Source organism: Candoia aspera, chromosome 4, assembly GCF_035149785.1.
Source record: "Candoia aspera isolate rCanAsp1 chromosome 4, rCanAsp1.hap2, whole genome shotgun sequence".
In the NCBI taxonomy this organism is placed as follows: Eukaryota; Metazoa; Chordata; class Lepidosauria; order Squamata; family Boidae; genus Candoia; species Candoia aspera.
Window position 1 is genome coordinate 92,911,150 of NC_086156.1, and position 21,824 is coordinate 92,932,973.

General features: G+C 41.8%; 2 protein-coding genes across 2 annotated transcripts; both read right to left on the bottom strand.

Moving 5' to 3' along the window:
• Window positions 1-427: 427 nt before the first annotated feature.
• On the bottom strand, window positions 428-7,895 carry LOC134495511 (serine/threonine-protein kinase SBK1-like). The gene is made up of 4 exons (XM_063301006.1): window positions 7,768-7,895; window positions 4,833-4,997; window positions 3,086-3,288; window positions 428-1,533 (listed from the first exon to the last, which is right to left on the bottom strand). Exons 1-4 carry the CDS (start codon window positions 7,805-7,807, stop codon window positions 940-942), a joined length of 1,002 nt encoding a protein of 333 aa, XP_063157076.1. The 5' UTR covers window positions 7,808-7,895; the 3' UTR covers window positions 428-939.
• A 4,712-nt stretch (window positions 7,896-12,607) lies between these two features.
• On the bottom strand, window positions 12,608-21,469 carry LOC134495509 (zinc finger protein 883-like). Its single transcript, XM_063301004.1, has 4 exons — window positions 21,400-21,469; window positions 18,168-19,084; window positions 16,692-16,818; window positions 12,608-15,967 (listed from the first exon to the last, which is right to left on the bottom strand). The coding sequence occupies exons 2-4, from the start codon at window positions 18,864-18,866 to the stop codon at window positions 14,925-14,927; spliced, it is 1,869 nt and encodes a 622-aa protein (XP_063157074.1). The 5' UTR covers window positions 18,867-19,084; window positions 21,400-21,469; the 3' UTR covers window positions 12,608-14,924.
• Between the last annotated feature and the right edge of the window lie 355 nt (window positions 21,470-21,824).

Below are 21,824 nucleotides of genomic sequence, written 5' to 3' on the forward strand. Positions count from 1 at the left end.
GTCTCAAACTGAGATAATATTTCTCTGAAATAATATTCTTTTTCAGGCAGTAGAACCTGTTCAAATAACCTAGCAGGTTCTGCATGTTTTGGAAAAGAAATAATCAACAATATATTGTTTACAATATAAATCTACACAATTTATTTACAACTGTACACTTGAGTGGATATTATAGCAGCATAAAAGCAGATATATATATCGCAGAGCTAGAATCACAACAGCATCAATTTTAGATCCCCAAACAATTTTATTCCCTCAGAAGCTCAGGACAATTTTGCCACGTAAAAATCACAGGGCTTCTTGCAACAATTGTTACCTCATTTTGTCATCCTATAGTTAGATTTGTCTCAACAGACACTGTAAGTTGGCTTTGGACAAAGAGCTACATAACTGTTCCTTGATCATCTTTGGCCATACCCAAGATTTTCAAAAACAGGAGTCCAGGCTTCACAACAATACCAAATAAGTCTCTTGCATTTGGCTGCTGCTGTAGGAATCAGGGCCACTAATTTTTACCCCATTCTTTCAGAAGAAATTTTAAGCTGACCCTGTTTTATCTGATTCAGAATGAATGAGGGCAGCTACACATGTTTTGGGCTTTAACTCAATTGGTTCCTTTTACGAAGCTTTAACTTCAGAATATGAGGGACAATTCTTGACCAAGAGAAGACAGAAATCAGTTCTTTTGAAACTCTGATCCAGAACAGAGACAGGAGATTGGATAGCAATGCTTCCAAGACTAACTCACATAGGTCTTCCCTGAGTCATTTTGGCTTTCCTTGCTCAGCAAGCAGCTTGCTCTGTTTTCCGATCACCTTTTCTCTGTTTCTCTGGCTTGACTGATTTTTCCTAAACAAGGTGTCTTCGTTTGGTGATGGGCATCTTTGGTCCCTCAAGAGTTTGGGACCCTCTCCTCTCTCCTTACAACAGACCTTCTCTTTAGCATCGCCGGTTGGTGCCAAGAAGTTCCCTGCTGGGTCGGACATGGCTCTTTACTTCTGGTAGCAACCATGGCATTTTGATGTAATTCATCACCTCCTTTGCAGGGCTACGGCATGCTGGGTTGGGTGTCAGGAGTCCCTGCAACATTTCTAATGCTTGGGGAGTGAAACGCTCCCAGTGGGCTGGGAATGGGGCAAAACGGGGGCTGCGATGCCAGGAGACAAAGCTGCGGTAATACCGATCAGAGGGCACAGCCGTAAGCCAGGGGAAGTAGCCAGTTAGCACACAGAACAGCAGCACTCCAAGAGCCCAGGTATCAAGGCTTGGCTGGGCTTCCAAATGAGCTTTGGGGCCCAGGATACACATTTCAGGTGAGGTATAAGGCAGACTTTCAGGCAAGGCCTCAATGGCCCGGCCCTTTGGGCAGCTCAGCCCAAAGTCAGTCAGCTTGATGCGCCGGCATGCAGAGTCACAGAGCAGCACGTTTTCTGGCTTGACATCTCGATGGACTAGCCCTTTGGATTCCATGTACTCCAGGGCACTAGCAAGCTGGAGAGCACAGCGCTTTACCTGCTGCTCAGGCACACCAACCTGGAGAGAAAAGGTGATATCTGTAAGTCACAGCCTCACAGTGGTCTTAAAGATGAGGAATATCAGGATCTGTTACCTGGTTCTCTAGGACTCTCAAGAAGGATTAGAATGGGATTCTTCATGATCTTAGGGTATTTTTTTTTTAATGTGGGGTGGTCTTTTTTAAAGGCTCATAGTTGAATTACTGGCTTGATACATAAGGCCAGCAAAGAGTACATGCAGTCTTTTTAAGCCCTCACATTTCAGGCAGCTTTCCAAGAAGTAACTTGAAACATAACCGAGAAGAGGAAAACAGCGTAAGCTCGGGTTGTGTTCAGTATCTATCACTTAATGCAAACATAGTGCCTTGCATCCAAAAACTAGCATAGCAGACAGACTGTCTCTTTCTAGTTGTATATTTTTGAAATACAGTAATGCCTAAGTTCATTATAAACAGTCCATACCATCTTCAAAGAAGCATTCTCCCTTCTCACAGTAAGAAGAAATGCCTTTTTCTAAGCAGTGCCTGCTACAACAGGCATACATGCAATAGTTAAAGTCATGCTTTTAATCTCAAAATATTTCTTCTACCCATGAGCGCATTCAAGGAATAAATTAACCAACTGGAACTATGCAATCCAAAAGAAAACTTGAATTCAGTCTCATCACCAAGAGCATGGTTTATGGAGGTTAAAAGTTCATGATATGGATTAGACAGCCTTGGATAATAGAATGTCCAGTATTCAGGAGAAGCTCGTCTGTGAGGAAGTGAAAACACTCTCCACATCCTTAGTAGGAAATCCATCTCTCTCTCTCTCTCTCTCTCTCTCTCTCCAAGACCACACTCCTAGGTGAGTCAGGATGTCACGCCTAGTACTACAGGTAGTCCTTGACTTATGATCACAATAGGCACTGGAAAATTGGTCATTAAGTGGTGTGGTCAGTAAGTGAGTCACCACATGACCAGACCCGATTATACAACCATTTTTACAATGGTTGTAAAGTGAATTACAGCAGTTGTTAAGCAAATCCAGCTTCCCCAATGGACTTCTTTTTTTTTTTGCTGGAAACTGGCAAAAAAGGTTGCAAATCGTAATCACATGACCAGAGGACCCTGCAAGTGGTCATAAATGTGAGCCGGTTGCAAAGCACCCTAATTGTGATTACATGATTGCAGGGGTGGTGCAATAGTTTGCGATGGTTGTAAGTGTGAGTACAGGTTGTTAAGCACTTTTTCTGAGGCCATCGTAACTTCACACCATTGTTAAACAAATGGTTGTAAGTCCAGGACTATCTGTACTCAAATTTCATCACCACAATTACCCCCAAGAGAGAAAATTGGATGAGAGACATTGACTGGAGTTCCCAGGCCTGAGTGTGGGTTTGAACCTCCCCAATTCTAGTCCAGTATCACTACTGGCAGCACAAAACAACTTGGGAACAGCCTTTTTCCTATCTGAAATATCTTGGGAATGGATTAGGGGTGTTGAAGGGTGATTACTACATCGGTTTCACTATGCGTCACACCATCTATTTATTTAACAACTGTAAATAATTTTTTATGATTACTTACCTGTGGCACCATGAGAGAGAAGAGGTCACGAGCCAGTGCCAATTCTTGTGCAAAGACATAGTGTTGGGGGGTTTGGAAGGCAATCCCAAGGGCGGTGGCGATGCAGGGGTGGGCTCCCAAAGTCAGTGCAATGCAGTATTCGCTAAGGAAATCCTGCAGCTCCGTATCTTTTTTATGTACAAATTTCAGTGCCATGGGAGTTCCTGAAAGAGAAGAGTATTTGGTTCCTGAAAGGGAGAAGAAACTCAATGTTTTGACTTCTCCCCACTCCAGATTGAACCAGTTTGATATGCAGGTCAGTATGCATTGATATTCTCCTTTCATTTTTCCCCACAACAACTCTGTAAGGTAGGCTGGGCTGAGAGAGAATGACCAGCCAAAATCACCCAGTGAATTTCCATGGTTGAAGGTAGACTTTAATTTAGATCTCCCCAATTCTAATCCAACACTGTACGTACTCCACCATGCTGGTTTTCTTACCAGTTGGCCCCAAACCTGCTGACATTTCAAAAAGCTTTAAAAACCTGGTTGTTTTTGAAACTTTTTGAACCACGCTGGCTCCCAAGCATGGGGGTTCCCAAGCATGGGAGTCGGGAGGTTCATTGAGCCTGTGAGATAGATGTGTAATCATTGATGATTTATGTTGTCCTTGGTTGCCAGTATGTGTATTATATTATTGTGCATTTATATTCTGAGCCCAGAATGTTAGCCACTCAGAGTCACTATTGGGAGATGGATTAAATAAATAATAAAAGCTCATCCTATTTGTAGAATTGTAGAAGCAGCCTCAATTTTAAGTGCTGTGGGACTGTGGCTCTTCTAATCCTGCAGTTCATTTTAGGCAAGAGTATGTACAATTAAAGTAGATTGGTAATTATTAATCTAAACTTAACAAGCACAATTACTGCTAATCAAATAGTCAAACACTATCAATATTAGATCCAGATTAATAGAGCAGTCCTGAGTATCTCTCTCCAGAAGCCAGATTTACTGATTTGTAAATATGTATGATTGCAACCTAAATTAAGTCACATGAACTTCAATAAGAAAAGTTAAATGAACCTATTCAACTTGCTGTGTACTAATGTTCTGTAATTTAAATAACTAGGGTCATGCATGCTTTGAAAATAATTCAAAAGTAGTGTTTTGGACCTCACAGGAGTATAGTACCTCTGTGATGTTCATGAAAGAAGCCTGACTTTTTTCAGGCCTCCCCATGATCCTGAAAAAAAAAAGTTGCCACTGCTTTAAGAAATCCACTCATTAAAGTTAACACAACTTTAAAGCAACAGTATCCATTTTTGAGACCTGCATAAAAGCCTGCTCTAATGAAACGCAGCAAAGAACTGTAATGGTATGTGGGAATGACCTTGGGAGACAGGAGGAAGAGTCGTTGGTTGGACAACTGTCATGTAAGATATCTCAGTCCACAGAAGGTGAGGGGGGCCATGGGAAGCATTTCAGAAGGGACCCTCCCTATTTTCTGGAGAGTAAAAGGAGAGGAGGGGAGAAATACTTTCAGTCTTGCAAGATTGTCAATGTAACCTTACAATAAAGATAGAATTAGTACTCATAGTTGTACTTCTAGTCTGGACTAACTCAAAGGGCTAACAGGAGCTGAATTCCTACAAGATCCAAAGCATTTTTGTTTTGCTCCAAATAATTTTTCAGGTGTGCACAACCTTACAAATTATATTGATTCGTAGTCTTTCCTATTCCTTCCTTTACCTCCAGAATCCCAACCCACCTTGATGATGGTGGACTGCCATCAACACATGCCCAAAGGTGCCACTGCCCAGCTCTCGGAGGATAGTGTAGCTACTGGTCACCTCCACCTGAGGTAGGTTCTGGGCTGTCAGCTGCACCATCTCCTCAAGTCGTTTTGCAATGTCACCAGGGACTAGCTTCATGACTGCAGGAAAAGAGAAAGACATACATATAGAGGGGACTTGAGGTGAATACAGAAGACATCACTAAATAAGTAGCACCTTATCCCCATGGGCCCTTCTTGAAGCTTACCCTGCTAAGCACAAAAGAGAATTTTATGATTCCTCTGGTTCCCTGGTGAAAATGAGAATTTGGAGAAGGGATGTGATATAAATCTACTCACAACAGAAAGTAAACAACATTTCCCCTTTCACAATAAACAAATGTTTGGAAACCATGGGCTGCATTTTAAATATTTAAATATTTTGGCAGCCATAGGGTAAGATGTTTGATATTTTCTTCTCCTTTTGAGGTTTGTTAAAAGATCATAAAGCCCATCAGAGGCTTTGCAGATAATTTGACTTAGTATTCTGCCAAAAATGGCTGGGAATCATTGCTTGCTGTCAAATTTTGGTCTACTCCATAGACTTTAAGTTGCATATGCCTGATCTATAAAATAGGACTGAAAGGGAACATACTTTTTTGCAATAAATAGAGTAAGTGCATTAGTGGAAAGTAAGAAGAGCCATGGTGGATCAGATCAAACACCTCCCATCCACTCCTTAACCTAACCTCCTTAAAATCAAGCCTCATAAGGCAGTGGTTTACAACATTATCCAGTCATTGCTATAAAACCTGTCTGCCATAGTGATGGCTGAATGGCGCTATAAATTGCTCATGTAGAAATCCTAAGCAAACCTGGCTGAGTGGGAAATTGCTTTGAGCAGGGTTACACAGCAAAATAAATTGGGAACAGTGGGGAATAGTGTTCCTTTTCATCTCAATTACCACATATATAGGTTTTATATACAAATGGACCTGGAACAGGCATGCATGGTTTCAAGTTTGACTATCATAAGTAAAATCTTGCAATGTAATGAAGAGACTTCGATCACTCCCATATTTCTTTGCTCTTCAGTTAGGTTTAATAGCTGTACAGGTGGTCCTCAAATTATGACCATTCGCTCAGTGACTGTTTGAAGTTAGGTGGTTCCTAACTTTCCAACAAATGGTGGTCCTTGGAGTTCTGGCCATCCCAGCAACCCTGTGGTCACATGATCGAGATCTAGGTGCTTGGCAACCGACTCGCACTTACTTGCAGCACCCCACAATAATGTGACCGCCATTTGCGACCTTCCCTGCCAGCTTCCCCAGAAAGTTAATGGGCAAGCCAGCAGGGAAGGTTGCAAGTTGCTGGGGTAAGTCTCCCCCACCCGCCCACCCTCGCCAGCCCCTCTGCGCTCACACTGTGCTGTCCACTCACGCACCCTTGTGCACCCTCCCCGACCCTCACTGTGCCTCCCTCGCACCCTTGCGCACCTCCTCATGACCTCCCCCATTCAACAGCAATCACTTAACTGCCTGCCAGCCTACTTGCAAGTTGCCTGGGACTTGCAACTTCCTGCCAGCTTCCTCACTGACTTGGTTGTGGGAAGCTGGCAGGGAGTCACCTCATCTAATGACCACGGGATTTGGTTAACCACAGCAACTGGAACTGCAAGGATTGCTGTTTTTAAGCGATGTAGTCGCACTTTATGATCACGTTGCTTAGTGATGGAAATTCTGGTCCCAATTGCTGTCTTAAGTAGAGAACTATCTGTATGGTATTCCCCTCCCACCCAACAATATGGAGGATGACTGCAGGTTGTTAGCATCAAGGAATAACTTTGTTCCAAACACTGGGGAAAATTTTACCACTCTCCTATTTCCCTATATGTTACATTGGGTACTAAAGTGTGCTCAAAACTTTGTTTACTGTTTGGCAGGGTGTTACGATATAAACCAGATCTGCAGCTCTGGAAGACCACATTTTTTTATTTATATAAAAACATGTATATCTCCCCTCCACCAGCAGTTTAAGGCTGTGTTCTTCACCCCTTGTTTGCATGTCTTTCTCACACCAGCCCTGTGAGGTAGCTTAGGCTGAAGTTAGCCCAAAGTTACACAATAAATGTAATGGCTCCCAGGGGATTTGAACCTGATTCTTCAATCCATGCAGGTTCAGATGGAACAACTGCATGTAAATAATTATTTCACAGCTTATAGCGAACATCGGTGCTTTGTCCTCAAATATGGCATCACTTCCTATTTACTCTCACTGTTACTATTCTGAAGCAACATGTATTCCAGTGTGAGAAAATGATTCCTCCTGGCAGAACTTCAGAAATGTCTACACCCCAGTGTTTACGTAAGCAAATAAAGCAAATTCTGGACTGTGTACACACTGAGGGACAACCAGATGCCATTCAGTTTTAATAAGCTGCAAAATCATACAAAACCCAGAATGCTGGGCCAGATGGGTAGAGAAGTGATTGTAAATGCTGGAGTTCATACACCAAAACTGTTAAGTACTGAATGCTGCTACCACCATACAGAGTGCCTTTCCCTCACAAAGCTACCACAACCAGAATTGGAGAAGGTACTTTTAAGGCAGAGAATGTGATTTACAGGCAGAGAGGTTTCACTTTCAACATCTCAAAGCTCTGAGAGCAGCTGGAGAGGATAACATAAGGGGCTTGTGCATTCACCATGGGTACCACACAAAAGCATAACAAAGACATTTTTTCCAAGGGCTCTATAAGCACCTTTTAGGTTGCAACAAATGCAGTTGATGCAAGAGAATAAGCAAAAGAGAGATATCTAAGTTGATCTGGATTCATAGGAGCTTTCAGTCAAGTGTACCGTTTGGCCTGTAGGCCTTGCAGATGCAGCAATTAGAAATAACAATCTTAAGTGTCCCTAAGACAGATCCTTACCCGCAACAGTGGAACTGGAGCACATGTGTCTCTTTTCCATGTGTTTCTTCCTTTTAGGATGTTTTGTTGATTGAATGGTCAATCCTGCCTTGTCTGCCTATTCAGTACCTGCTCCATGTAGATCCCTGTAGAACTTTTTATAGTAACTACTTCCCATCTGCTCCTGTCCAGTCACATAAATAGGGACCTGTACCAAACCACTCCTCCTGTCTGTGCTCTGCCCCAAAAGGTCAAGACTCTTGGGAGTCCAGGCAGTTCCATGGGGCAGGATTAACAGCTACTTATCAAGGTTATTTTTACTGCTCTTAACCAGATGGTTTCATACTTATGTGTACCAGATGTTCCTGGAAAGAAATGCTTGTCCTGTCTCTGGAGATGCAGTGGCTAAGCTTTGATAAGACAAAGTCCTGAGACTGGATGAAAGGGATCTCGACTGGGGTGACCATATAACCCCAACTTTAACATTTTTGACAGCTCAACACAACCTTCTTAAGCACAGACTATTTTTCTTGCATCCTGATTCTACTCAGGCCTCTCCACATGCACTCGTTAAGCCATTTGATCTTGATGACACTCATTTGTTTTGAGGACTGAAAAAGTGGATATTTTTTTGCTTCTGCACTGGTTTATTTGAAAACAAGAGCAAAGCTGGCCCTTTTTCTTTTGGCAAGAATGAGGACTGTCTCTGTTTCTGCTAGTTTTGCTTTTCGCTATGTTCTGGGTGCAAGCAAACCCTTGCCTGCTGCATTCTAGACATGGAAGGATTTAAAAAGTAAGGTTTTCTTTGTATCAAAATTGTGTCAAATCTTTCCTCATGAAAACAACTATGCAGTTTTCTTGGCAAAAGTATGAAAGTGGTTTGACACTGACTTCTTTCAGGATGTTTTTTATTTTTATTTATTTTAATTTTTATCCTCCCTGTATTATTTTTATAAATAACTCAAGGCAGCGAACATACCTAATACTCCTTCCTCCTCCTCTTTTCCTCACAACAATAACCCTGTGAGGTGAGTCGGCTGAGAGAGAGTGACTGGCCCAAGGTCACCCAGCCAGATTTCATGCCTAAGGCGGGACTAGAACTCACAGACTCCTGGTTTCTAGCCCAGCACCTTAACCACTAGACCAGACTCGCTCTAGATTTGTTGATCTATCCTACACCTGAACATTCCTGGCTAATCTCCCATCTATATATTAACCAACTGCATCCCTCCTTAGCAGTCAATACTTGCCTTACCTACTTCCTATTTTTTTGGCTTAAGACATAACTCTCCCCCTACACACACATGGCTACTGCAACTTACTATTTGGTACTATTTGAAAAGCACTGGATTGTAAAAATCCTACCATGTTATCTTCTCTGTATCTCATCAGAAGCTTTGTATTAGAAACAAAAGGAATAGTACCTTTACCATAGATTTTTGGCTCCTTGCTATTTGCTTTTAAAGAGATGGAGAGACTCCTGAATATCATCTTCTATTTTTTTAGTCAGTATACACACACATTTTGGCGGGGGACGCCACTTTTGTGACATTTTCTTGGCAGACTATATTGGAAAGTGGCGTCCCCCCAAAGGGTCAGACATGACTCGGTGCTTGCACAGGGGACCTTTCACCTTTTTTTCACACACATGCACACGCACACACACATGTAATGGCTGTGAGGGAGTCTGTTGCCTGATGGTGATGATGATGATTCTGCAGGTATAAATGTTCAGAACATCTGCTAAAGTTGTGCACACAGGGTTGTTGTTTTTTCCCCCCAGTGTATTAATCTAGAGCAAGAGTGAGAAACATGTGGCCCTCCAGATGTTGAGGGCCCTCCAGCTCCCAAAATCCCTCACTGGAGCTGTGTGAGAAAACTTTTCATTATTGTGTTTAGAGGATAAGTAAGGTTGTGCTATCCAGATCTTTATTAAATAATCTTGAATACATTTTTTAAAGCCTTAAGAATTGAATAACTGCTTACTAGATCATTTGCTATTGTTCCTTTTCTGCAAATCTGCTTCCGTGAGGCCACCTGTTTTTACAGCTGGATGTCATTCGCACAGGCTGACCCCTTGCCTGTTGGCATGCCATCTTGCACTCAGATGGGAGACAGATGCATTCTGACCTTTCCATATTCCTTGGCAGCCTTCATATTGCAGGTGGATAGCTCACTCCTAATGCGGCTTATGAATGTACGACACACAAGGCTGCCTCTGGGGAAGAACGGGAAGCTTAACTAAGCAGGTGGGCAGGGCACTGTTTGTTGTACCCTGAGCCTGGGTTTCCATGGAGAGTCACTCACTAACATGGCTTAATGCTCTTGGGAAGCAAAGAGAAAATGCAGAGAAGAGCTGGTCTGGTGGTATGTAGAATTTAGACTTTGAGAGGTCCCCAAGCAGTGCAATGAAATCTGGGGATAGGTGAGGAAAAGGCTATCAACTTTTCCCTGGCCACCCAATGATCAGGTGTATGCACTGCCTGGTCTATCTCCACAAAAGGCAAGATTCAACAGCAAGCCAAGCCAGGGCCTCCTTGGCAGACTGAGCAGCTTTCCTCAATCAAAAGAGCACCATGAAGAAGTACCAAACATCTCTCCCTTTTCCTGTGCTTTTCTTCCCACAGCTGGTAGCAACCATTTGTGGGGAAGGTTTTTATAGGAAGAGAAGCTTTAATCCCTCTTTCATGTTTTTGTAGTTAACCCCTGCCAAAAGTGTATCTGCCATCCCTGCATTGAATAATATGTCAAAATAGAGGCCATGTATCATTTTGAGGGTCTTTTTTTAGTAGGGATGGTAGTTTACAAAATGATCACAGGTAAAATTAAAAAAAAAATCTGGATCAAGTGCATTTCCAATTCTAGGTCAATATATCTTTGTTTTAATGTTTTCCAGTGTTGGCTGATTGTATAAGCCATACTCAAATTGTCAGGCCCAATTCATTTGGAGGATACCAACTTTCCTTCAGTCATACTTATGAATACTGCCTCATTCCTTCCTTGTTTTTTGGGTGGTTACATTTCTTCTCCCAGAGATGGTCCAGACCTACTCATCATCTCAAAAGGCCTTCAACCATGGAAAATACCTCTGTAAATACCTTTGTTTTCTCCTCTGGGCTAAATTTGTTCTGTTATTGAGGCATCAGTTGGGCACAAGGCTTCCATTCCTTGATCTAGAGCTGGCAGAGATTCTGCCCCTTTGTGATGCCCATTGTTCCATTCGGTGACAGTTCTCCTCCTTAGCTATCCAGCTCCCTGCCCTGAATCTATCCAGTTGGCGGATGGTATATTCCTAGTTAATGAAGAGCCAGGCAACAGCTGTGATTGTGGGCTTTGTTGACTTTGGCAAGTATGCTTCGTGCTGGTCATTACATTGGCACAATAATAAGGGGATCAACACCCATCTGGCTTTTTGAACAGAAGGTTTAGCTTTATACACTGACAGAGATAAATCCACCATTTCAAATAATGCATGCTGAAAGCTGCATTTTTGTATTCTGGAGTAACTGCCATTGTATTCACACTAACTGGCTGTGTTGATTTGTCTCCTGTACTGCCCATTTAGATGATAATATGGTAATTTTCAATTTAAATTCCAGCTCAGCATTTCAGTAGCATTAAACAAGCTACTATCTCTCAGCTTCAGTGCCTTCCTTCTGCACTATTTGGCTTATAATAGCATACTACCTTAAGGACTGTTGTGAGACTCACTCATAATTTTGCATGTTTAGCTTTTTCAAGAATTCAGTACATAAAGTATTACTAGTGTTAATGTTAAAAAATAGTGTTACAGTCAGAACATGGCCGAGTCACACAGATGCTGGAACATGCATTGAAAATGCTCCCAAAGATTTTCCATACAAATTTCTTAGCTTTTGTGGGAATCTGTGAATGAATAAAAACTAGACTAGTTTAATATAGTTTAATATATTTTATTGTAAAACATTTAATGTAAGAGCTACAGTTCTTTTTAATAAGTACCAATTCTAATTTCATCCTTCTTTCAAGGAACTTGGACTAGCATTCTCTTCCCATTTTATCCTTCGAATGACAGACAGCAGCTTGCTCAATGTAACCCAGCTTTGAAGTTACTAAGTTGTTGCCAGTCTTAAGGGGTTTGAAACAGAATCAGCCCTGCTAAAATGGAAATGTGTGTATGCTTCAACGCCCAACTGTTGTACTAGACAGCTGCTTCAACTGTCAAATAGATCAGAAGAGAAAACAAACAAACTGAAACTACAGGCATTGGAAACTATAGACCAGTTCTGTACTACCACCAGGTGGTAACCTAGAGTTACAACCACTTCCCCAAAAGAAGAGGGCTTAAAGGCAAAGTCATTTATAGATATACCCTATTTGGATTTCATAAGGAGAAAATCTGAGTGAGTTCAACACGCACAGAACGACAGCTTTCAGCTTCTTCCCCATCCCCCTGTTCAGCATATTTAAAACTGTAGGAGAGGGTGGTTTATAGAATATTCTATGTTATGCATGGTAAAACAGGGAGAGATACCGTTAAGAATGAATGAGGCAAGCAGGGAGACTGAATACAAAGTGAGTGGTTTGGTTGCACAGAGAATGGATGTCACAAAACAACTATAGAGAAGATAGTGAATGGGTCAAGAGGAACAGGAAGACTGAAGTGCTTGGACAGAGTTGATGAGATTCTCAAAAAGACAGAGGTGAAAAGTTCAAAGAATGTAATCAAGCCTTCAGGTTGGCTTTTTTGTGCTGGCACATTAAGGAGGAAGCACAGATATGTCCATGAGAAATCCCAGAAATGTTTCCTACATGTGTGGGTCGATAATGGATTCACTTTTCCATATACAAAGATCAAGAAAATCTACATCAAGCAATTAACTTTATCAAGCAAGTACTTTAATAAATCATAGCACAGAAGTGCTACAAGTTATGTTTTACTTCTAACACAGTCAGTTTTTGTTTGGACTCTGCGTACGTGCAAGGCATTTCAGTCTTTATCTCATATAATACTTCAAGTTTGTCTCCATTTCCCTTTCCATGCAACTCTTAACTGCTTTCAGCTTCTCTCTTTTCCAGCTGTTTACTAAACATTGTTATAGATATCTTTAAGCATACCTTGGCCTTGCATGCTAACTGGTGATGAAGCATTTCAGACTGAAGCACTATTCTCAGTTCCAGAAATCAAAACCATCCCCTCAAATGCCACTAATAAACTTCTAATTGGATTGCTGCTCAAATATATTGGGAAAAGTTATCCCTAATCTGGAAACCAGATTACAGAAGATGCTGAGGAGAAGCATCTCAGTAACAATTACATTGTTCTCCAAAGAATAGAAGGAATCCTCAAAGGTAGAACAACATCAACAAAAAAAATAGGCCTCTACCATCAGGAGTCCCTACACATCCAAGGGAAAGTTCCTAGAAGTTACTAGTCACTATTTCTTTTCACAAGCAACAGATCCTACAACTCTTAAAGAGTTTCATGTTTCACTTTTCACCCTGAGATTTTAGAAACAGCTGGGAAATAGAAAGCTTAGAATTTCTGGTGTTACCAATGGGCAGTTTTTCAAGCATTCTCAAGACTGGCATGATCAACAAGGATGAGGAAACAGGAAGTATATGGTTTTCCAGCACCATTCTCCATTTCTCTATCAACATAAAACAAGTACTACCAGCCTTGGAGGCACACACAACAGCAGGCTATTGGCTAAGAGAGATCAAAAACTCTGTAACTGGCAGAGCACTCACTTGATAAACTGAAGTTCTCCCATTTGAATACTAAACTAGCTATGACCCACAAGAGCTTAATCCAAGACCAGTAAGAATTGAATGTGTTTAGGTGGGAGGCATAGCAGAAGGTAGATCATTTTCTTCTTCAAACAGGCAGACACATGTTGCTGGTTAGCATGTGGCCTTTTACTGCGCTGAAATTCCATTATCCTGTCTTTAGGAATAAAGACCGTCATTGGAAAATATGCCAGGAAAGCCACCAAGCTGGCTGAGAGAATGTAACTAAGCAGGCAAGACTAACTTGAGTTCATGTTCTTCCTTTGCTGTGTCTTACTGGAGTGGACTGGAGCAAACAATTTTTTTCTCCGCCATGGTTTGTCATCTGGGGAATGAAAATAAGTGTCCCACACAGTAAGGCTGGAAGTCAAAACCAGTGAACACTGGAGCGTTCTGGAAGTCCTTCCTTCTACTTTTTACTTCTGCTAAAGGAGTTAAGGAAATGATGAAAGAAAAGCTAATGTGAACCAATAATAATAATAATAATAATAATTATTATTATTATTTTGGAAAGTCCTGCTTTCAGCTTTCTATTCCATCACAGATTTCTGACCTCAGATGTATCAATAGCCCTCTTTCAGTCCCTATTTTGGAAAAATAGGGATAATGATTGACCCACCTCATTACACTGCCAACTCATAAGGCTGTTTCATAACTTCATACCTTCATAAGGTGACTAATTAGAATCATACAAATTCCATCTTGATTTGCTTGGTATCAACATACTGTACTCTGAGGAACAGCAACTGAGATGAAGCACTGTTTAATGCACAATGTTAATGGGGAAGAAAGATCAGGGGACAAAATAGGATTCACAAACAGGAAGACCCAATGTAATGACAAAGAAACATTACAGAAAACAGCTCAGGAAACCCAGCCTCTTTCATCCTTATTTACCTAGTTCTTCAGTAGATTCTTCAAGGAAGAGTCCAACCTTCTCACCAGCAAAGTATCATTGTCATCATCATCATGTCAACAACTTATCTTTGATGTGATAAAAAGGTTCTCATGTCACTGGACAGGAAGCAACCCCAATAGCTTCCACCTCCAACTAATGGCTCTTGATCAAAAATAATGGATAATCAACACTGGCCTTTTGTGATATAAAGTGGATGGAAAAGAAAGAGAATGGGATAAGTGTGTCACCTTTATGGGTCTGGAAACCTATATTTCACTGGAAGGTTCTAAGTTAAAAAAAAAACTAGAACAATTGCAAAAAAAAAAAGTCCTGTTGATAACAGTAGAGAGGCAGTGGATAGGAGAAACAGGGTGATAGGATAAATGAGGATATTGGAATTAGATCTTTGAAATTAGATCTTTCCCCTCACCCTTTCTGAATTTCAAAGACTGCAAATATTCATTTCCTACAGATAAATCCAATGGCAGGAAGGCTTTTCCTTGCTCTGCTATTACGAATTTGCTATTGGGTGAAGTCTTTGATGCTTGACCAGTGTCTGTCTCTGCTGGAATCTCTTCCCACACTCGGTGCAGCAATATGGTTTTTCCCCTCTATGGATTCTTTGATGGATGATGAGGTCAGCCAGCCGAATGAACCTCCTATTGCACTCATCACAAGAATAAGGTTTCTCTCCTGTGTGGATTTTCTGATGCCTGGTGAGAGAGGAGAGCTGGTTGAATCTTTCCCCACACTCAGTGCAGCTGTGAGGTCTCTCACCCAAGTGGGTCTGCCGGTGTCTGTGAAGGTGAGAGAGCTGGTTAAATCTCCTGCCACACTCATCACAGGGGTGGGGCCTTTCTTCTGAGTGGGTCCTCTGGTGCCTTGTTAAAGCAGAGGAAGCAATGAACCTTTTTCCACATTCGGGGCATCCATAAGGCCGTTGGCCCATGTGGATCCTCTTGTGCACTGTGAGCGCTGAGAGATGACTGAAACATTTCTGGCAAGACGTGCAGTGATAAGGTCTTTCTCCCATGTGGATTCTCTGGTGGCTGATCAGATGGGCCCGCTGGCTAAAGGTTTCCCCACACACAGTGCAGGCATGAGGTTTCTCACTGGTGTGAACCCTCTGATGCCTTGTGAGGTGCGAGAACTGGTTAAACTTTGCTCCGCACTCAGCACAGAGGAAGGGTTTCTCTCCGGTGTGGATGTGCTGGTGCTTGGCTAGGTCTGATGGACAATTGAAGCGCTTGCCACATTCTGCACAGGGGTGGGGCTTCTCCCCAGTGTGGATTCTCTGATGCCTAGCGAGGTGGGACATCTGAAAGAAGCTCTTGGGGCACTGGCCACAGTGATAGGGCTTGTCCCCTGAATGCATTTTCAAGTGCTTGGCTAGGCCCGATGGGCAGGTGAACCGTTTTCCACACTGGGCACAGGCATGAGGTCTGTCCTTCCTGTGAATGCCGCCGTGAGCTCGGAGTTCTTCCTCTCCCTGAAACCTTTTCCCACAATCCAGGCACTGGAAATACTGCCTAACTCTTCCAAAAAACTTGGCACCTGTTGAGAGAGAGAGGAAAGCCAGATGTGATTTGGTGGCAAAACAACCACTGAGAAAACCTAAGTATAAATATCTATATACTGTTTAAATATTATATATTAACCCTGCTCCTCAAAAAAATAGATACTTGGAACTTAACATAAAAACATTGGCAATGTAGATTTATTCAACATCATTTAGCTAAAAATAGCCATAAAATGGATCTGTTAAATGTGATACATACTGTTCAGTACAGTATAAGCAAATTACTGCCCACAATTAGAATTGCTGTTTAGTGAGACATCATGGCATTGAATTTTTACAAACTCCGTAATTTGAACTCAACACAGTTTCAGTTATCAAAGTACACCACTACCCAACATAGGAACTAAAAAAAAAAGGCTTTCCATTGACTGGAGGTGGCAAAGTAGTTTTTAACTAACTTCTACCTATTTTGATTTGGTAAAAGATCTAAGCTAACACTCCAGAAATCATGCTTTTTAAAAAGAAAAAAGTCAGTATATTGGACAATTGGACCATGAACCTTTTTTTGAAAATAAGATAGGTAAATGTGAAAAACAAAGGGATGGGGGGGGGTATTGTAGAAAATCAGTCGATTTTGCCTACGTTTGCTGACTACTTGAAAACCAAGAGCTACAAATGGGGTATTGTGCAGTTACCACTGAGAGACCTGTGGGAAAGAGACTCCCGTATGATACCATGCACAGCTATTCCCAACCTTACCCAATATGCCAGCATTCTCATTCTCTTGCTGCCTGGCTTCCTTATAGATGTGCTTTGGCCTGATGCATGCTGGAGGTCTTTGTGCCTTGGAACAACTGGTGATTCTTGTTTGGATTGTCCCCCTTACCTGAAACAGCAGCAATCATTATGTTGATACTGACTGGGGAAAAAAAATAAAAATAAAAACACAGAAGCTGAAGCAGCCCTCCCAATCCCTTGATTGTGATCCTTGAGAATTCTGCAAGTTCTAGCTCCCACTCATTTGAAGAATGACGAAAAAATATCCAAACTGCAAAAATTTAGACAGCCACTAGAGTCATCCTGGGCATCTCTCCTGCCATTTAATGATCACCTCAGTTTTTGAAGTCCAGTTATACTAGTCCAATAAGAGATGCATCTTGTCATTTTATTTATTTTTATTTATTTATTAAACTTTGTTACCACCAATCTCCCCCTAAAGGGGGACTCTTATTCAGTGAAAGAGCATGTTTTAAATTATCTGACACTCCCTGGATTACAGTGGGGTTGAGTAAAGACGGAAGGCATGGCTCGCTCTCCAGGGAGGCAGTGAACTAATCTCATGTAAACAAAAGGAGACAGCTAGATTTGGCTTATTCCAAGGCAGACAGAAAACATGGTGCCTTGGCCTGGCTATTGTTCAAGTCATTTCTTGCAAATTTAGCAGGGAACACTAGTGACAGCTTCATTCTAGTTGAACCCTTTCGTACTTTGTTCTCCATAGCAAACTGGGATAAAAGACCTCTAGGTTCTTGAAACCTTCTACAAGGAGTGAGCTTAAAAAAAAAAAACACTGTGTGGAGTTGCTGGGCAACTATGGATACACTTCCCTGAGGGAATAGGTGTACTTTTGCCATGCAACCACAAGATGCACTTCTCTGTATCTTCTATATTATTTCAGTATGCCAACCAGACATGAGGAAACAGCTGGTCCCTGAACTTCTGAGACACCACAAAGGAAAAACACGCTCTTCATCCTTCAGTAAGGTTTGGGATCAGATGTGGATTCATTTTCAGATTCAGTGCTCATAGGTAATAGTACATATGCCTCTAAATGCAAAGAAAATACATTTTACTTATTGTTGGTTAACCCCAACAATTAAATTGCTGGTTGGCAGTCTGCATCAGACAATGTAACTTCCAGGCTATAGGTGGTAATGGAAACACCATCACATAAAAGAAGCATCTTTTCGCTTCCTATTCCCCTGCCCCCAGTGACACCTTCCCCTTCTGTCCCCTTCATAATTTCATTTTGTTCTACTGGAATGATTATTCCAGCAAATTCATTTTCTGCAAATTACAAAGATACGCATACATGTTAATCACTTTACTAATATTTTTATGGTTTGTTTTTTTGCTACAGTCCCACAAAGTATATTAGGATCCCTGGATATTCTCTCATCTCAGACTCTGAGGAATTGTGGAATCTTTTCAGAAAGATTGATTAAAGGACCTGACCTGTTTCCCCTCCTCTTGCTGCCTTAGCAAAAAACCCTCCACTAAGGCCACAGCCTGGGCACAGGTCTCTGGCCCACATTCTTGAACTTGGTGTTGGATTTCCTTTGGCAGGATTGTCAAGAATTGCTCCAAGATCAGCAATTCCGGGATCTGCTCCTTTGTCCGGCTCTCAGGCTCCAACCACCGATGGCATAATTCCCATAAGCGGCTACAAGCTTCATGGGGCCCCTTGGCTTCCAGGAATTGGAACTGCCGGAAGTACTGGCACTGCAACTCCACATTTGTAGACTCTCCCTGTAGAATGGGAACCTTCACCTTTCTACAATTGCCCCTTTGTTTGGCTTCAAGAATCTTAAAGGCCTGCTGGGTTTCTCCATTGAGATTTGGCATGAGTTTGGCCATACCCTGGCTTCGTGGCCATTGGTAAGCATCAACCACCTGCGCAAATGCAGACAGCTCACCCCAGGGCGGCAACTCTGGCAACTGAGAATTTGCCCAGCCTGAGTGAGAGGTATTTACTGTTTTTAGAAGTCCTTGCCTCTGGAGTTTTCCATGGAGGGGCGTTCCCTCCTGTCTCTCATCCCTACTGTGCTGCGGTGAGGCCCATCTTAAGAACTCATTGATTTTCCCATTCTGAATGGCCCAGTATTTTCTTGCCCCTTCCCCTGATTCAAGATTTGCTGGGTTTGGTTCTTCCATTCTTCTCCCTCCAGATTGTTCACAAGGGCAGATACATTGGAAGAGTCAGTCTTAACATTTTTCTTGGATTACAATTACTTTGTCTCCTTGATATTGGCCTTAGCTCAGATCAAGTCTGCATCTCCTGCCCCAGAACTGTTGGCTCTTCAATAGTATTAAGTTAGCTCAATAGCAATACACAGTACAGCTGTCTTCCATTCTAAGGAGCATGGCTTGTTCTGAAAAAGAGAAGTAGAGAGAACTTAGAAATCTTTGCACAAAAAAAATGCAATAAAAATAATTTCCTATTATACAACTCTTGCTCCAGCTGTTGGCTGAGGCTATGGTGTCACAAAATGTTTACCAAAATGGTGGCTTCTCATAGAAAAAATAATATTGAAAAATCAACCCAGCTGCTTCAAGGAAACAGAAGGCAAGTCTGAAGAGGTGAAAAATATCTTCTAGGACTTTGATGTGGAGAAGGGAGATTAAATACTGAAGACCAGGAATGGAATCAGGAAGACTTGTAATACTAGAAAATACAGAGAACTGAGAAAGCCTGTGATAACTTTTCTAAAAGTGTTTCCTCCAAATGTGTTGGATTACAATCCCCCAAATGGTCATTGGCCTTGCGACTGCAGATTCTGTGAGTTGTAATCTAGCAAACTGGAGATGTTAGCTTACAGCATGTACTTTATGCTTTAAATATTGATTCAAAATTAATGAAATACATAGTGAGCAACAGTTGTGGTATGATCAGGAACTGAAGGAGAAATTTTCAGGACATCCATAATTCAGGACCAATGTGCCTTTTCCTGGGAGAGTTGCACAAGCCCAGGAAAATATGGTTTCTTGAAGCAGCTGCCATGTACTGATGCAATGTACCTGCTCAAAATTACCTTTTCCATTCTGAATCCAAGTTGCTGCAGACTTACTGAACAACTTGCGAAAAATCATAGCAATGCCACAAATTACTTTTACTGCAATATAAGTTTATATGTGTGGCCATCTATCTGCCTGTTTGTGTTGAGGTGATGGAGGTGGATATGATATTCTCCCAGGTACATATGAAATCATTGCTCAGATTTCCTTCTGTTTTCTGAGACTTCAGTTGCAACTGCTCATGTGCTTTTAGGCTTTCTTCACAACTTCAAAGGCAAACTGTTGCAATGCTGGATCTGCACATAATCCAGTATCTGTGGAGTTCTGGTGTTGTTCTCTCCTTGGTAGTTCCTTGATTAGGCTGTTGTTTGCTGCTTGGTTGATTGACTAAGTATTTCCTTGATTAGGGTATTATGTATTGTTTGATTGTTCGTCTAGTGTTAATCCCAGTGTTAATCTTTACGTATCTGGGTGTTGATTGCTGGGGAGGAGATGCTCAGGTCTTTTAGCTTCTCTGTTGTCTCTCTTGAATGGTATGTAAATGTTATTTACCTTTATGTGCCTGTTGATGGCTGACTTGTCTGGCTGCCAAGCTTCCAGGAATTCCCTAGCATTTTTGGATTTGGCTTGGTCTAGGATGCTCACAGTTTCCCAGTTGAAAGTATGGTTGAGTCTGTCTGTGCGTTGCAAGATTAAGGAGTTTTCATAGAGTTATCCTTTTCAAAGCTATGACTACCAAGGAGAAAACAACACCCCCACCAACACAAGCAAAGCAAGCCACTGTATATAAAGAAAGAGCAAACCCCACTCCCTTTTTGCATTGAAGATGTTGCCTAGTCTGGCAATGAAATGTCTGCAAGAAAACAACAAGGCTCAGAGAGCACCAAGGACTCCACAGTTGAACCCTGAGCTACAAGTATTCTCTTCGATTGATAGTACAGTATCTTCCCGCAAGCAGTGTGACAGCAGAACATGTGGCCATGAACGATCTAATGTTCTCTTGATGAAAGTGCCTTCTCATTATATTATTCTAAGCAAATACAGCAGTGGGGGTAATGTTTGCTAACTTGGTAATAGTTACTTACTCTCAAGGAGGATTCACACATACATGTGCATAACTTTGTCTGCTTGCTACCTGAAAACTGCACTGAATACAGGGTTACTTTGGAATAGATATACACAAGATTACACCGGCATTGGTTTTTCTGGATTTTTTAAAAAGGTAAAGTATATTTAAAAAATAAAGCACACTTGCATATGAACAGCCTCTAGATATTTGATCTGTGAGTTTGCTCAAGGAAGGTAATTTCACATATTTGAAGCAATGCTTGTATATTGCAATCCACTTACAAAATAGCCAGGGAATATCCTTAGTTCTCCCCAAATGAAGAATGGGGGCAACAATGACCTGTCTCACTGAATAAGCTAAAGATTGTGAAGGACCTGTTCAAGATTTTTAGCTTGTCATGTGTTTATTATAGGATTATTAGGATCATGGAGCCCTTAATGGAAAGGGCATCCATTCTTTCCAGAGATCTCTCCGAAATGCTGAGGGTAATCATAATGGACCTGCCTTATTCTTGAAGACTCATCTTCCCTCTTGTTAACAAAATATGCTCCAGAACTTCCCTCAAATTGCAAAGATGCACCTGCAAAACCATTGTTGACTCACCTCTTTGCTCAGCTTGGAGGATTCTACTGCCAGATGTGTAGTTTTTGCTGTTGCTGGGGGGCAGGTGGGGGGGATCAGAACTGCCTCTGAAAGAGAGGAAGCTCTCTACTGAATCCTGTCCCCCTCTCCCTCCAGAAGCAGCAGGCAGCTCTAGGACCTGGAAGCTCCACTCGCTTAACCCTGTGCAATCTGGTTCAGAAGACTCCTGGTTACAGGCTCTGTGATTCAAGGCAAGGTCTCGTTCAGACCAGTTCAACACTCCCCTTGTTTAAACTAGCCCCTGACATTGCCATCAGGGCAACCAGAAGGCTAATTTCGACTGCTTATTCTGCAGTTAGTTGCACTGACTTCATAGCAACTCATTCATAAATAAGAGTATGCAGATTAACAGCCCTATAGGCAAGTATAATTTCTTGCAATTCTAC

Bases quoted from the DNA above. Each gene is read 5' to 3' on its own strand.
- LOC134495511 (XM_063301006.1), bottom strand. From the start codon at position 7,807: ATGGAAAAGAGACACATGTGCTCCAGTTCCACTGTTGCGG. The intron at 4,998-7,767 runs GTAAGGATCTGT...CTTTTCCTGCAG, and splicing joins CTCCAGTTCCACTGTTGCGG to TCATGAAGCTAGTCCCTGGT. The intron at 1,534-3,085 runs GTAAGTAATCAT...TTTTCTCTCCAG, and splicing joins TCTCTCTCATGGTGCCACAG to GTTGGTGTGCCTGAGCAGCA.
- LOC134495509 (XM_063301004.1), bottom strand. From the start codon at position 18,866: ATGGAAGAACCAAACCCAGCAAATCTTGAATCAGGGGAAGGGGCAAGA. The intron at 16,819-18,167 runs GTCAGGTCCTTT...CTGCTGTTTCAG, and splicing joins AGCAAGAGGAGGGGAAACAG to GTAAGGGGGACAATCCAAAC. The intron at 15,968-16,691 runs GTAAGGTTGGGA...CTCTCTCAACAG, and splicing joins TGAGAATGCTGGCATATTGG to GTGCCAAGTTTTTTGGAAGA.